Source organism: Acomys russatus, chromosome 25 (assembly GCF_903995435.1).
Source record: "Acomys russatus chromosome 25, mAcoRus1.1, whole genome shotgun sequence".
Lineage (NCBI taxonomy): Eukaryota > Metazoa > Chordata > Mammalia > Rodentia > Muridae > Acomys > Acomys russatus.
Window position 1 is genome coordinate 28,259,258 of NC_067161.1, and position 16,623 is coordinate 28,275,880.

General features: G+C 42.8%; 1 protein-coding gene across 1 annotated transcript in view; it reads right to left on the bottom strand.

The window, feature by feature from the left end:
- The window catches only part of Itk (IL2 inducible T cell kinase), a 69,955-nt gene that overhangs the window by 43,373 nt on the left and 9,959 nt on the right, over positions 1–16,623 (bottom strand). The window contains exons 2-3 of the mRNA XM_051167309.1: positions 2,479–2,583; positions 473–554 (exon numbers count right to left, since the gene is read on the bottom strand). Coding sequence (XP_051023266.1) covers positions 473–554; positions 2,479–2,583 — 187 coding nt within the window. The remainder of the gene's footprint in view (positions 1–472; positions 555–2,478; positions 2,584–16,623) is intronic.

Consider the following 16,623-nt stretch of genomic DNA (forward strand, 5'->3'; position numbering starts at 1 on the left):
ACTGAAGTTAGCCACTTGCACAAGAGCACAAGGAAGAGCCAGAATGCCAACCCCTGTGATCTAACAGGAGGGCTTCCCACTCTAACCTTACTTGCTCTGCTAGAGGAAGCAAACATTTCTAAAATGCCACATAGTAAATATTTTAGGTTTGACTGGCCAGGAGGCAAAAATCAAGGGTATCATGTGAGTGCTTATACAGTCCTTTGAAATGATTTAAAAACACAGGAACTGTTTTGATCTGGGAGCCTTACACGAACAAGTGGTGGGCTGCATTTGGCCAATTTTAAAATATACTTGCTGCTGCTCCTAGGCCCATGATTAAAAACTCAAAGCACTAACCAACAATAAGTGCGATCAACTTTGAACAGCAGGTGCACACAGATTCCACTGTGTTCCTCCGTGGAGCCCAGCCCAGCCCAGCCCAACCCAGGATCCAGGCACCAGTGACTTAGCAGCACAGGAGCTTAATTACCTTCCTTGAGGGTCAGCACCCAGCGCTGCCGGCTCTCGCAGTCTGGAGCAAACACATACAGGAGGTAGTTGTCATGCACGACCTAGAAACACGCAAGAGGCCCAGATCAGCAGGGCGCCCAGAAGCGAGGCACCCACCGCAGGTACACCTCAGTATTGATCCACCCTTAATCTGGGTGACTTGGGAACCAGCGTATTTTCCGTCTGAATGCGTGGGTGCTGTACCGTCAAGGTAACCCTCCTTAGTGTAGGTGGCTTGCCTTAGGTATCATGTCACCAGTGTGTATATGCCCAGTTTAAGTAAAAAGAGAAAGAAAAGTTGATTTCCTGACTAGAGACCATGTTTATTTCTCATCTTAATTTTTCAGTCATTACAGAAACCTTTCTGGTGTATGTAAGTGTATGTAAAGTGTTATATGACAAACATGGACTGAAGATACTTTTAAAATTCTTACTAAAGTACAGGATCCACAGGGAGTTCCCCAGCACAGACCCTGTGTGTGTTCACTCACCTTTCCTCACCGATGGGATCCTGAAGAATCCAAGCAGATTTCTAAAGCAGGAAACTATTAGCCAAGCCGTGGTCTTTGAAATGCCATTAGTTTGGTTTTGTTCCCACTGACTCATTTGTGATTGATACTTTTAATTACTGGGAATTTGTGTCATTCCTTTTACTTTCATCTTTACAACTTCCAACTCAGATTGATTATGGTGATAAATCCTGTAATCTCAGCACTTTGGGGGCAGAGGCAGGAGGATTCTAAATTCCAAGACAGTCTGGTGATATGAAAAAGAAGAAACAAAGAAAGAAAGAAGGAGAGAGAGAGAGAGAGAGAGAGAGAGAGAGAGAGAGAAAGAGAGAGAGAGACAGAGAGAGACAGAGAGAGACAGAGAGAGAGAAAGAGACAGAAGGAGGGAGAGAGAAGGTCCAACTCATCGGGCTACTTTCCTAGTTAAAAAAAAAAGCTCATTTCTGTGACTCATAAAAATGGGCCATGTGGGCTGGAGATGTAGTTCAGAACTAGAGCGCTTGCCTAGCATGTGCTCAGAACCCTGGGTTCAATCCCCAGCACTGAAAAGAAATAAGCTAGAAATATCTGCCCTTCAGGTGGGCAAACAAGAAAGGTGTGTGGGATGTGGGAAGAGATATCTACTCCACTGGAAATGTAAACACGAAGGGTGGTGAGCAAGATAAAGAGAAAAAGAGACACTGACCAGCCTACTCGAGTTTTCTGCACAGAGAACAGTCTGTGGCCTGTGTTGTCAACACAGGACAGTTTAGTAGCAAGTGGCTACTCCACATTTACAATGTGGCCAAAGTAGTAACTGGCAAGCTGGATTTTAAAATCAACCGATTTTTCTTTTGTTCTCCCCTTATCTTTCACTATATGTGTTGGCATGAGTGTGTCATGGCATGAATGCAGAGGGTCAGAGAACAATTCTCAAGGCTCTTTCCTCCTGCTTCCTGAGATCAGGGGATGGAATGCAGGTCACCGGGCTGCACACAAAGTGCTTCTGCCTGCTGAGCCATTTTGCTGACCCTTCAAAATTTATTATTTATTTAATACTATTTAATTCTGGTTGTCTCATGTTAAGACTCACACTCTGCACCTGGCTACTATTTTGAACAGCACAGCCATCTCTAGATGTTTTTCCGAGTGTGAAATTTCAGGAACTCTGGGTGAGAAACAGGACTTAAGATCTCTTCCAGGCTGCGGCTGTAGGAAGGGGCAGAGCACTGGCATAGCATGGGCAAAGCCCCAGGTTCAAACCCCAGCACTTCGGGGAAGGCAAGAACCTTTTCAAGAGTCTTCGCCCTTGTGGAATGAATGGATGAGTGGATGAATGGATGCCACCAGTTGGAAGAAAAACAGAAAAGCCTTCCTGTGGGTTTGGTCCAAGTCTCAGCATGGGTCAGAGCCATCCTTTCCCCATCTTTTCTTGCAAGGGCTGAGGATTTGAACCATAGTCTAGGGACAGAAAGCTACATAGTCCTGAAGGGCTTACCTGAAAAGGGTATTTATAGTGGCATGGGATGCTGACGTCACTCTTGACAATCTCCACACACTTGATCCTGGAGAGTTCGATGGAGCCCTTCAACGTGCGCTTCTTCTGTGGGGAGATATTATATCCATTTAAGCGAGAGAGAAGACAATGTTTTCATTCTGATTGTTTCCAGAAATTTACTGCTCGGAAATTTTCCCTTCCCTTGGTAAACCAGCTGCAGCATTCCCAATCAAATATCCCGAAGTTGCCCCCTGACTCAGTCTGAGAGGGACTCTGAGCACAGGCTCTTGAAATAAGGGCCTCTGAAGGGTGATGATGGAGACTGACTTTCTATTCAGTCAGCCACAGAGCCACACACCATGGTCCTTTTGACACCCGGTAGTGTTTGCAGAACTCACGGCCGAGGCGGGTTATGTTCTAGGTGGGAAAAGAGCCACATGTGTGACAACGTCCCCTCTCTTTGCTGTCTAGGAACTGATTGCCAGTTGTGCCCCGGCTTCACGGGGTGGCGAGGCATACCATTCATGACGTCTTTGCCGCATCTGGCTTTCCCATGTCCCTTAGTTATTCAGAGTTCCACAGTAACACCCCTACATCATATTCCTGCTCTCTAACTACCTCCTGCCACCCACTTTGCCTTTCCCCAAAAAACTGTGCTGGCCCCGTGCCTCAGTCCTTTGAAGCTTGCTAGATGCATTTTCTGAATAACTGATGATGTCTTGTTCCATAACAATGTTCAATGATACCTGTGTAGGAACACTGTTGTCCTTAGGAAAAGGATCCGAGGAGATGGGCCACGGTACCCAGTGAGACTGATCCGGCTTGGGGGAAGGTGAGTTTGAGAAATGCTTTGCCTCTTGTTAGCTCCACAAACTTGGGCAGTTCTTCTAACTTCCAAGAACCTTTTTATTTATAGCTCACGAGGACAGTTCCTGCCTCTTACGATGGATTAGGGGGATGTGGTAAATCACTTTCCTGGTTTGTAGCAGGAGCTTTAACAAGGGCACCTTCCAAAGAGGTTAAGGAAGTGCTGACAAGTGCAGGAGAACTGTGACACGTGATAGCCTTGTTAGCACCGGGAGCTGTAACACCATCACATTCCCCAGAACTGAAACCAGTCTTTTTTTTTTTTTTTTTTTTTTTAATCCTCTGCCTGGGAACCAATCGTCAGTAACTAGTTGTCGATGCACAGAACTGGAGAAAACAGTCAGGATGTGAGAAGAAGACCTGAACAAACACAGGGAGACTTTGTGGTGTTTCTTTTCAAGTTTTCTTTGCAAAACTGCCTTATTCATTTTTTAAAATACAAACCCAAATCTATTCATGGTTACAAATGAAACAATATGGAAAATTATATATGAAGTAAATATTTACAAGGATGCATTGTCTCACCTCTCTTCATGATCTGAGGCAGCCACAATGAACAGTTTATTTATATGTTTAGTGTGTGTGTGTGTGTATGTGTATGTGCATGCATGCACGCATGTGTGCACAGTGTGTAAGGCCAGAGGTTGACATATGATGACTTTCTCAATTGTTCTCAACCTTACTTTTTAAAGGCAGACTCTCTTATTGAACCTAGAATTCTCAGGTTACCACACTAGCTAACCTGTGAGCCCTAACTGTGAACCCCTCCTGTTGACATCTCCCCTGTGCTGGGAGTACAGGCCCACACTGACACCAACAGCTTTTTCTATATGGTTGCCAGGGGACTGGAACTCAGGTCTTCAACACTGTATGGCAAGCACTGTTCTGAGGGAGCCATCTCCCCAAGGCCTTTATCTTTCCCCAGCACAACTGCAAGGTACATATACACAAAACTGAGCACTTGCTTTACATTATTGGCCTCATGGATGCTTTGTTAATCTAGTGTTAAGAAGCCCACCCTCTGCCCTCAGGACTCCAGCTTACACTAGAAAAGAGGCCCCAGGGTGGCCCATCATCGAGGTCCTCAGGCACTGTCAGTCTTCACTTCAGAAGCAGAAGTGCAGAGAGACCTGCCTGCCCCATAACCACCTGCGGTCCCTGGCCACTGGTGAACTCAGACTGATGGGAGTCTACATTGTTTGACTATTTGGTCGGCCTGATAGGAGGCTCATGGCAGTATAAAAACATCTCTGGCTAACAACTCTTCTCTCTGTGAAAACTACTGAGTTCTGTGCCGTATGCTCAGTGACTAGTCCAGTGGCTGATTGCTTCTGGTGCTCGGCCAGGACATCACACTGGACCCAGCTCCACCAATCTCAATCAGAGATTGAGCTAATATATTTGGCTATCCTGGAAATGTTTATTGAAGGCCAGAAAGGAACAAGGCACTGCTCCGAGTTCAGTAAACAAAGAATGAATAGTGTCGGCTCTCTCACGGGGGTCATGCACAGGCCCTCATTTAAAATGTTTCCATTTACAGCTTTTGACTCCACTGTGGTGTACAGACCCCATTTCACAGCCAGGCACAGTGGTGCATGCTCATAATCACAGTCCTATGCACGCTGAAGCAGGAGGATCGAGAGTTCTAGGCCAGTCTCAGCTACATGGCAAGACCTTGTTTCAAAAATAAATAGCTGAACAATGTAGGAGCTCCAGAACTTGAGCAGAGGCAGGAGGATTACTGCAAATCTGAAGTTTCCCCTACATAGTGAGTTCTAGGCCATCAGGGTCAATATGGCAAGGTCATACCTCAAGATATTAACTTAGTCATCGATAAATAAAAGAAAAGAAACTTACACTTCAAAATTTGAATTTTGCTCTTCTTCTAGGCCAGTGATATCTCATATGATAGTCTTGTCATAATGCTGGGCAAAAGGTCACAGCCACTAGGCAGCCACATGCTCGTGAGAGAGGATATCAGACTACAGTGAGCTGTGCTGCTAAGATGTGGTGTTTGTTAGGCCAGGCGCTCAGCTCACAGTAGGTTTATAAAGCTGTAACTCCTTCATTAGTATGGGAGGCCAGAAAGGAGAAGCAAGGACTGAAAAGACAATGGGATAGGTAGATGTCATCAGAACAGGTCTCTGGAGAGAGGGAGCCTGCGACAGACTAGGAGGTCCAGCAGGGACTGTCTGTGACCAGGTAGGGGTGAGCACTCTTAGTGAGGTGGGCCAGTAGGGCAAGGTGCCTGGGTATCGCAGTTAGGTCATAAAGGGGAGGGGAATGTATCTGGAGCCAAAAATATGGGTGAAAATTCTCTGTGAAGTTCTGAAACAGCAGAGTCCAATAGAAGTTGAAATAGAATGTGAACTGTACATGCAATTTTCCAGTTGGGCATGGTAGCCTATTTCTATAACTCCAGCACTTACAAGGTTGAGCAGGGGAATTTCCACAAGTTTGGAACCAGCCTAGGCTACATAGCCAGGGCTGCCTTTTCTCAAAGTAATTTCTTTCCTATAAGTATTTTCAGAAAAGCAATAGAAGCAAATAAAGCTAATTTTGACAACTATGTTATTTAATCCCAATCATCTCAATCATTATCCTTGTAAAGTGAACCTAAAATCGATTGGCTACATTCCTCTGTAGTCCTAACCTTTGTCATCCTGTGTTTTCCACACACCTCAGCTTGGGCTTGCCACATCTAGGTGCTCACAATTTCCAAGGAGGATTCTTCCGTTCTGTTCAGATGATTCCTAGAATACATTTGTTCCATACACAGACTTGGAGAGACATTTGTGCCTAAACTGTTATCCAGATGAGTCTTTTCAGTCAGAGAGATCTGACTGCACCACCATCAGCCTCACTCTCAGTCCTCAGTAACAGCTTAGGTGCCCCCTCCAATCCATCTGTCTTGTCAATCTCTCTGGAATCCTGATGGAAGCTCTCCCAGAATTTCACAAGATTGGATCTGGGAAACAGTAGGCATTGATGTCCCCCTCTGCCGCTCAAACTGGTCAATGAAAGCAGCAGGTCAGGAGCTAAACACAGTCCAGTCTCTGGAAAATGATAGTTGCCTGCAATCTTCCCAAACAACTGCACTATTTCTGGAAAACATCAGGGTAAGGCCTGCCAAGAAAACCACACAAAAGGCACCGGAAGAGGGAGAGACCATGTTAGCCTGTCCATACTCTTTCTTGTTATTCTGACTGTCTGCACCACACAAGGCCACAAGGCTTTTGGTAGCATGGGCTCTTTCTTGCCATGTTCAAAGCCACACTGATTCAGAAAACAACGTGAACTGTCAACAAATGGAGCCTTGTGAAGTCAAGAAGCTTCTGCACTGTCAAATAATACAATTAACTGAGTGAAGAGAGTCTGAGAAGAAATCTTTGCCAGCCGTATACCTGACATTCTATTAATATATAGAATGTATAAAAAAAAAAAAAAAAAACTAAAACAAAAAACCCAAACAAAACAAAACAAAACACCAACAAAACCTCAACCATAGGAATGTAAACAAACCAACCAATACCAATTATGGGATCATAACAGTACATAGGAGCATAAAATGAACAGATTGTTCTCAGAGGAGAAACTCAAATGCCATTATACACATGAAAAAATGCTCAGCTTCACTTAACTGTCACAGAATTGCAAATTAAAACCTCACTGGGATTCTATCTCACCACAGTCATTAGCAAAACAAATAGAATAAGTGCAGGTGAGGATGTGGCAGAAGGAGCCCTTTTATACCATTGGTAAGGATGCAAACTAGTCCAGCCGCTACGGGGGTCAGCACGATGGGTTCTGAAGAAACTTAAAAGTAGATCTACCACATGGGCCAGCATTTACCTGTAGGACCCCAAGACACTACATCACAGAGAACCTATACAACACTATTCACAGCAACTTAGTTACGGACTCAACTGAGGTGCCCATCAGCAGAGGAATGAGGAAAGACACAACAGAACTTTTTTTCCAGCTACAAAGAAAAAAAAATAGTGATGTAATTAGTAGAAAAATAAATGCAGTTGGAGAAAACCATAGTAAGCCAGGTTCAAAAAGGTTCTATGTTTTCTTTCGTATTTGGTTCTTAGATTTTATGTAGATACATAAAATTACATGTGCATATATGAGATGAAAGCAGAAGTGAAACTGTGTAGGGAACAGGGGTGGCTTGGGGGAGGAGGAGGGGAGAGGGGGAGAGTTAGGTGCATGCACAGAACACAATATATGCTTGTATGAAAATGATCTCATAACATTATACCATGCACAACAAACAACTGAAAAATTAAAAAATTATAATAAAAACATAGGAACATAAAAAATTTAAAAGTACTACACTGTCCTCATGTGTAGTACTATGTGTGTCCTAATGCAGATAACTTATGAGTCAAACAAAATTCAACATGGTTAAATGTACAAAACTGCACAAAGACTATGTAAGCGGCTTATATATCCTCTTTTTGACTCAATAGTTTATTTAAGATAGAATTGGGTTGAGAGTTTCAGAGAGAGACAGGGGAAACTAATAAAAGGCAGTAATATTTTTAACTTCTTTCCATGCTCCACTGCGTTTAACATGACCCAATACAGTACTGTTTCTCTATTACATAGATGAGAAAATTGAGGTTCAGAGATGCCGGCTTCCTTAATTCATAGTGAAGAGATGTCTTTGGTTATGATGCTTGCTCCGATGCTCACAGGAAACTTTCATTACCCAAGCTCAGTGCAGATTAGTTGCATAGCCTATTTCTTCCAGCTCAGTGGAGTATTATTTCTGCTACACTGGCTTGTTTGGAGCTTCGGCTGGGTTTCTGGTATGTTGCCTGGTTTCCCAGCATGACAGCTCCTTGCTACCATCGCTGCTTGCAGAGCCCAGTGGATACATCAGTATGAAGTCGTATGTCTGACACCCTCAAGAGGGCATTTACAAGTGTATGAAAAATAGCAGAATTTCTGCCTTCTACTTTGGTAGGGGAGAACGGAGGAGAAGGCATGTTTGCCGGTCAGGCAGACTAGAGTTCAACCCTGACTCATTCTTCCCTTGCTGCAGTCCTCTTAATAACTTTGTATTAAAAATATTTTAAGGATTTATTATTTTATACACAGGGCTGTCCTGCTTGCAGGAACAAGAGTGCTCTTAACTGCTGAGCTGTCTTTCTAGCCCCGTTGATACCTTGTTTTAACAAAAGTGTTGAACAATGGGTCCTCGGTCACTGAGTAAACCCAGAGGATATGAAACAACTACATAAACATTGCGAGTTAAGACCATACAAGTGACGGACTGTCACTCAAATGTTTCTCATCTCCTTTCTTGCTTCCTTTCCCTGTCCACAAATGAAGCCTGGGTCCTTTTGTCTTTATGTGTCCATACTTTGTTTGCTAGAATGTTCTTTTAGGCACGCAATCTTTTAGGCATGCAATCAGGAAACATCACTGGGGAAGGCAACCATCACACTTCGCTGGTGAGAATGACAGTTCTGACAGATGAAGCATTTGTTTGCCTTGTAATTTGTAAAATTAGGACAAAATCATGGGAGGGTGGCTTCCTTGAGTGTGTCTCTCTGCTCGCCCACCCTGGGATCAGGATGTGAGAGGAGCCATCTGCAACACTTTCAATGTTTGATACAATCAGGATTTTAACAAGGCATTTCAAGAGCTCTGCTCAATGCCTCTTCTGGGTCCAGTTTAGCTAATGTGCCATCAGAAAATTTGCAGTGGTCCAGGACATTAAACCTGACACCATATGAAATAAAACTTAAATGACCGATTTAGAGATTCTGCTTTCCCCACTCACAGCAATTCTCAAATTGGCTTTAGGAGTTTTTCTCCACTATTGTTTCATTTTCTGTGCAGAGCTTGCTTGGGGGCAATCCACACACATTTATCTCTGTTCAAGTGGCAGGAGAGGGATTCCGATCTGGAGACTCAGGCTTGTCGTCGTCCCTACAGTGACAGTAACAACAGGCAGGCTGTGGCAGGGCCTGCAGCTCTCTTCTTTCCCCTGGTCCTGTGGTGCTACGGGGGCGTTGACTGCGGCCACTGAACATGACTACAACCTGAGCTACAGGAAGGCCCTCCAGGAGAGAAGAGACAGTCCCTGTCTCTGAGGAAAAGGCACCCTCTTGTCAAACACCAGTGCACTCTGTCACTAGCTGTTGTTGCTTCTCTCCTTCTCCAGCCTGTCGTCGCTGGACCTAGTCAAAGTTGGAAGGCAGGGTAAGTTAGGGCAGATGTCAGAGCTGCACCAATTGCAAGCTGGGGGATCGTGGTTCATCCCACACCTGCCTTCTTTTCTTTCCTTGTTCTCACAAGACCTTTCACTCAGGCATTAGCTGTAGTTGTCTGGATTTCACTTCAGCAGTGTGTTCATGCTGTAGTTTACTGTGAGGCTGGATGTGGGGGAAAGCATCTGGCTTCTTTTAAGGTCTGCTATCTTTTCAATAGTATTGTCCTGACTAGACAAAAGGTGAGAATTTCACAAAAATAAAAATACTGTCATTTAGCTTTCAGAGGGCAACTGAGGTTCCCCTACTCAAATTATGAACATAGCTTTTCATACAAATATTATGAAAATGAGACCAGTGGGGTAGAGCTGAGGCTTGGAAATAAGGGGGCAGAAAAACAGCATATTTTTTCTTATGATGTGCCAACATTTTACCAAAAGTATGCATTCGCCTTTTGTATTAAAAGTTAGCGAACACTGATATATTTTTCATATAGGATTTATGCCATGGAAACGACTGCTCAAATGTATAATGATATGAGAGAAACGATGCTCACACGATGTTACTTACTACACTGGGAAACCAAGAGAAACATTTATCGATAGGTAACTGGTTGAATTAGTTATGCTTCATGCATCCTGAGACAACTCTGAAGTCATCAGCAAAGCAGAGAGTTGTTCTACATAAAGGAAGGAGAACATTGTTAAATTAAAAAAGTAGGCTGAGAGCAATAGCCAAGTCTTCACTTTTTTTGGGAAAAGATAAAATATATATTAGTTTAGACAATATCTAAAAAAGTAATATAGGAGAGAAAAAAGGATTCCAAGTAGAAGAATTTCATTGTGGAAGTAATATTGTGGAAGCAATAGATTTCTACGGCATTTGAAGGAGTTTTTAAAGTAGTGAGCATAACAAAAGATGGAAGGAACGAAACTCAAAAAGAATATTTTAAAGCAGTCAGAAGCATTAGAAAACCTAAGACTCTAATATAACAGTGACAGATGGGTACGGGAAGTAGGTAAAGGGGTTCCAGATGAAAAACTGGCTGTCTTAAATGACCTCTGCCCTGGTGACCTCACAAACCCATTAGCAAGAAGCTATAGCCAGGCAGCACCTGCCATCTGCCCTTCTGTATCCCTGGAGGTCCAAGTTCATGGCAGTTTCTCTCGTGGTCTCCATGGGCAGCTATTTTCATCATTCATTCCATTCAAGAAAAATCACCTAGCCTTTGTGTGGACATGTGCATCTTCTGAGTGAGGCAAGACTTCAGTAATAATTTCTAAGCCCGATTCACATTAGATAAAAAATGAAAAGAAACAGAGACTGGAACAAAAATGTTGGTTTAGATCTGTTTACAAGAAGTACATGTTCCTGGGTATGCTGATGATAGCATGGTGTCCCAGGTTATTCAGGGCTCCAAAGCAGGAACTAAGTGCCACATGGTAAGCCAGGCCCTGTGCACCATCTCAGCATCTCTAGTCTGTGACTTCTCCTCCAAAAACCCTCCATCTTTCCAGGGGAGGACACTGAAAAACATTACTTTCTTTTCTTTTTAAGCCCTAAAGAGCCTGCAGCTAAAGCACTCAGTGAACAGCTTCGTTGCATTTCAGGAAACTGCTCCACAGAGGCAACGTTTAATGCTATGTTTTACCTGGCCAACTGAGGAACAGCAGGTAAGAGCGCTGCAGCAGTGAATGGTATGTGTGGCCCCTGTGATAGTATGTGTGGAACTCTTGATGGAATTAAGTTAGGATATGAGCTCCAGAATAACTAGCAGATAAATACAAATATTTTGGGACTGGAAAGGTAAGTTAACATTAGCCTGCACCAAGAGCACCAAACACTCGTGCAAGTTATGGACAGCGTTATAGAAAAATGAGTAAAAGGAATGCAAATGTTTCTTAAAGTATGAGACCCTTGATTATTATGACAACACTTAGATTTTTAAAAAAAAACCATCAGACTAGTAAAGATCAAAGCATTAGATAATGGTTGTTGAGGTTTTGAGAATAGGCTTTGCACACATGGCCTTGGGGAAAGTGCAACTTCTGTGGACATAGACTTGGTCACTAAACAGCAACTGTACATATCTTTTAACTCTGTAACTCTACATCTGGATGTGTTTTCTGTACACTGGGGCTCCCTGGCCTTTCCACTATTGACCATTTTGGCCGGTATTCTACCTACTGGCTGTCAGCAGCAACTACCTCTCCACATCTCCAAGTGAGAGCAACTGTCCATAGGTTGGCAAAGTTACCTCTGACTAACAATCATAGTTATAGTCCTTGAAAGTGACATATTCTGCAAGGTTGCTCATTCCTGTTGCTTGTGAAAACAAAACAGAAGCACACTAAATGTACAATGGAAATGTTTAATCCATATAATGAGCCATTTTATATTTGTAAAAGATGAAAAAGTTCTTTCTTTACACAAAGTCCACTATGGACTGATCTCCGAACTAGGAAGAAAAAGTTAAGTAGTGTGTATAGATTATGCTTCTGCTATATAAAAAACAAAGGAAAGAGGCTTTTCTATTTGTTTTACATGTATAAAAATAGAGCATCTTTAAAAAGTCTGCAAGATGGTCATTTTACCAAAAGCAATGTACAGATGCAATCTAATTCCCACCAAATTCCAACACAATTCTTTTTTAAATTTTTTTTATTTTTTGGTTTTTTGAGACAGGGTTTCTCTGTGTAGCCTTGGCTGTCCTAGACTCACTTTATAGACCTGGCTGGCCTCAAACTCACAGTGATCTGCCTGCCTCTGCCTACCAAGTGCTGGGATTAAAGGCCTGTGCCACCACACCTGGCTCCCTCCAACACAATTCTTTACAGACCTTTATGAACAACTATCAATCTCATATGGAAAAACAAAGAATCCAGAATAGATAAACCAACCTATACAATAAAAGAACTTCTGGAGCTATTTCCATCCCTGATTTCAAACTGTACTACAGAGCAACAGTAATCAAAACTGCATGGTACTGGCATAGAAACAGACAGGTGGATCAATTCGATTGAAGACCCAGAAATAAACCAACACACCTACAGACACTTGATTTTTGACAAAGAAACCAAAACCATACAATGGAAAAAAGAAAGCATCTCAACAAATGGTGCTGGTCTAACTGGATGCCTATGTGTAGAAAAATGCAAATAGACCCATATTTATCACTGTGCATAAAAATCAAGTCCAAGTGGATCAAGAACCTTAAACATAAAACCAGAAACACTAAATCTATTAGATAAGAAAGTGGGGAAGAGCCTTGAACTCATTGGCACAGGAGACAACTTCCTGAACAGAACAGCAATAGCTCAGGCTCTAAGACTAATTAATAAATAGGACTTCATGAAACTGAAAAGTGTCGGTAAGGCAAAGGACACTATCAACAGAACAAAACAGCAGCCTACAGACTGAGAAAAGATCTTCACCCACCCTACATTTGACAAAGAGCTAATATCTAAAACATATAAAGAACTTAAAACATTAAACACCACCAAACAAATAATCCCATTAAAAAATAGGGTACAAGCTATGTGCCTCTGAGTGTTGGCCACGATCTATAACTAATGTACATCCTACCTTTATGAGACTATCATTTCATCAAAAAGACTCTAAAACTTACATATGTTCAGAATGTCCTGGAAATACTGCTTTTAGGACTTTATTACACGTAAACTCAGAGTATGATTATAGAAACTTAGTTGTCTGCTTTTTGCCATTCCAACCAATTCTATTCAATTATTGGCAAATAATGTCATATTTTCTTTTTTCCCCTTAGATAAATAGCTAAAGGAAACCCTCAGAGAAACTGTATGGGTATAGTCTATACATAGTATATTGCACCTGGAATAAAGAATACAGTATTTGAGCTTAAAAAAAAAATAGGGTACAAGCTAAATTATAGAATTCTCAACAGAGGAATCTCAAATGTCTGAGAAGCACTTAAAGAAATGATCAACATCATTAGTCATCAGAGAAATGCAAAGCAAAATGACTCTGAAATTCCATCTTACACAAATCAGAATGGCTAAGATGAAAAAACTCGTGACAGCACATGCTACTGAGGATGTGGAGAAAGGGGAACACTCCTCCATTGCTGGTGGGAATGCAAACTTGTACAACCACTTTGGAAATCAATCTGGCAGTTTCTCAGAAAATTGGGAATAGTGCTACCGCAAGACCCAGCTATACCACTCCTGGTTATATACCGAAAAGATGCCCCATCATACCACAAGGACACTTGCTCAACTATGTTCATATGAGCTGTATTCATAACAACCAGAAATTGAAAACAACCCAGATGTCCCTCAACTGAAGAATGGACAAAGAACTTGTGGTACATTTAAACAATGGAATGCCATATAGCTATTAAAAACAAGGAAATCATAAAATTTGCAGGTAAATGGACGGAACCAGAAACAATCATTCTGAGTGAGCTAACCCCGACCCAGAAAGACACACATGGTATGTATTCACTTATAAGCAGATGTTAGCCATACAGTACAGGATAACTATACTACAATTCACAGACCCAAAGAAGCTACATAACAAGGAGGGCCCAAGGGAGGATGTGTGAACCTCACTGAGAAGGGGAAATAAGATAGACAGAGGAAGTGACTTGATGTGCTGGAAGGAGGGGCTCTCCTTTTCTGAGGGGAAGGGGACAGGAGGGGGATATGGGGAAGAGGGAAGGAGGGTGGGACTTGGAGGAGAGGACGGGAGGAGGGAGGGGGCCGTGATTAGGATGTAAAGTGAATAAATAAATATTTTAAATGTCTGTAAGAAATTGATTATACTTGTTAACTTCTTTTATATTCTCTCTCTCTCTCTCTCTCTCTCTCTCTCTCTCTCTCTCTCTCTCTCTCTCTCTCTGTAGGTGTCGAAAGTACAATTATGGGAGGTGGCTTCCTTGCTTCACCATCTCTGTCTTGGATAGAATTCAGGTCGCCAGATGTGGCAGCAAGTGCGCTTACCTCCGGAGCCACCTTGCTGGCTCATATTGGTTGATGTGGAGTTAGAGAAGTGGAGTTTGGGACAAGGATGGGAAATTTTGGTTCTACATAGCATCTGCTAACTTTAAAATATGTGGATATATTATGTGCGGAAGCAGCTTTGTAGATGGGTGTCACCACAACATTTCTGCTTCTGTCTGTTTCTGTGTGGAGATGAGGATGGCCAATCGAAGGTACACAGGTGGGAGGAAGGGGCAGGGCCCGCATCCCAGCAATCAGTTCTATCACACGATCCACCTGGATCAATTTGAAACACAGGTAAAAAAGGCGCCAAGGAGCCGGGAGGTGGTGGTGCACGCCTTTAATCCCAGCACTCAGGCGGCAGGGGCAGGCAAATCACTGTGAGTTTGAGTCTAGCCTGGTCTATCAAGTGAGTCCAAGACAAGCAACGCTACACAAAGAAACCCTGTCTCAAAAACAGAACAAAACAAGGCGCCAAGGCAAGTCTTGGCCTAATGCCCCCTTGGCCTGATACTTTGAAGGGGATATTTTTAGGTTTCAAAGGTCTTTTATTTTTTTCAGTGTGCTATATTACGATGGATAAAAACTAAGGGATGCTTCCTGGTGCAGGGTTTACCTTCTACACAATTCCAATTTGTGTGTGTGTGTGTGTGTGTGTGTGTGTGTGTGTGTGTGCGTGTGCTAACAAAGTGAGAACTCCCTTTTCTTTTTTCATTAGACTTGCTTTTCTTGAGAAAGATCTGAGGTCAGTATGTGGCTGCAGGTTCATCCTCTCCCTGCATCCAGGGGCTCAGGCAGGCATCTTTAGGGTTGAAGGTGGGTGAAGGGCACTTTTCCTGTCTTCCCCGCCTCAGTCCTTACACGTCAGTATCCTGGACCCTATACCTGTTCAGCACATCTGTCTTGGAACTATTTAAACAGACAAGTGCATTGTGATTCCTGGTATCAGTGCCTGGATTCTGTCTTCCAGGCTTTAATTTCTTGATTTCTACTGTTCTTCCATTCCCTCAAACAGGACTGGATAGCACTTAATAAACTGACATGCATACCCCAGACTCCACACACATAAACGGACTCGCTCCAAAGAAAATTTGAAACCACCTTTCTCACTTTAAAGAGTCGTTCCTCATAGCAACTGTAGTGATTAAAGGCATGGACGAGAGCTCTATATTTTAATAATCTTGGGACTGCGCTGATCTAGTTCAAATCCTTGATTTTATGGGCAACAAAGGTAAAATCCAGACACAGTGAGGAAGTGACGAGGGCTGCTAGGTGCTGGTCTCTTTCCTGCTGAGTGGCTCTGCAGTTGCTCCTTACCTCGGCCACTTACCTAGAATTACAGCCTGTCAGCCATGGTCAGTGCTTTAAACTCCTCTGAATGTAACAAGACACCTCTATAGAACAGACAGAATGGCTTATAGGACAACTTCCAGCTTTTTATCATTCCTTGATTAGATGCTGGCTGATGTATCTCAAGAGCTCATCCAAGTGAACCTATCAGAGCTCTTGAGATCAGCAGTTAGTCAGTAATTGTTAGTGAGCCTGCTGTCATGCAGGCAAGCAGGCTTCACTTTTACTGAACAGGTACATATACATGACTGACCTTAAATCAAATTATTTCATCCACATAAAAATATAACACAAGAGCTAGGTGCGGTGGAGCATGTCTTTAATCCCAGCACTCAGGAGGCAGAGGCAGGTAGATCTCTGTGAGTTCGAGGCCAGCCTGGTCTGCAAAGTGAGTCCAGGACAGCCAAGGCTAAACAGAGAAACCCTGTCTTGAAAAACCAACACACACACACACACACACACACACACACACACACACACACTGATGCCTATAAGAGCAAAGTATTTGAAAATCATAGCAATGAAAATTTTTAAATCAATTCCTTCTTAGAAAAATAAATGGTTCTTAGAAAATACAAATGGTTCTGCAATAAGTATGGAGTTCCTTTTGGTGGCTTGTCCATTGCTTTAGCTCTTTGGAAAATGATACAACAACAAATGCTGGAGCCCAGGAAGTGTTCTTATCCTGGGCGGCTGGCTCAGCAGGTAAAGGCACTTGC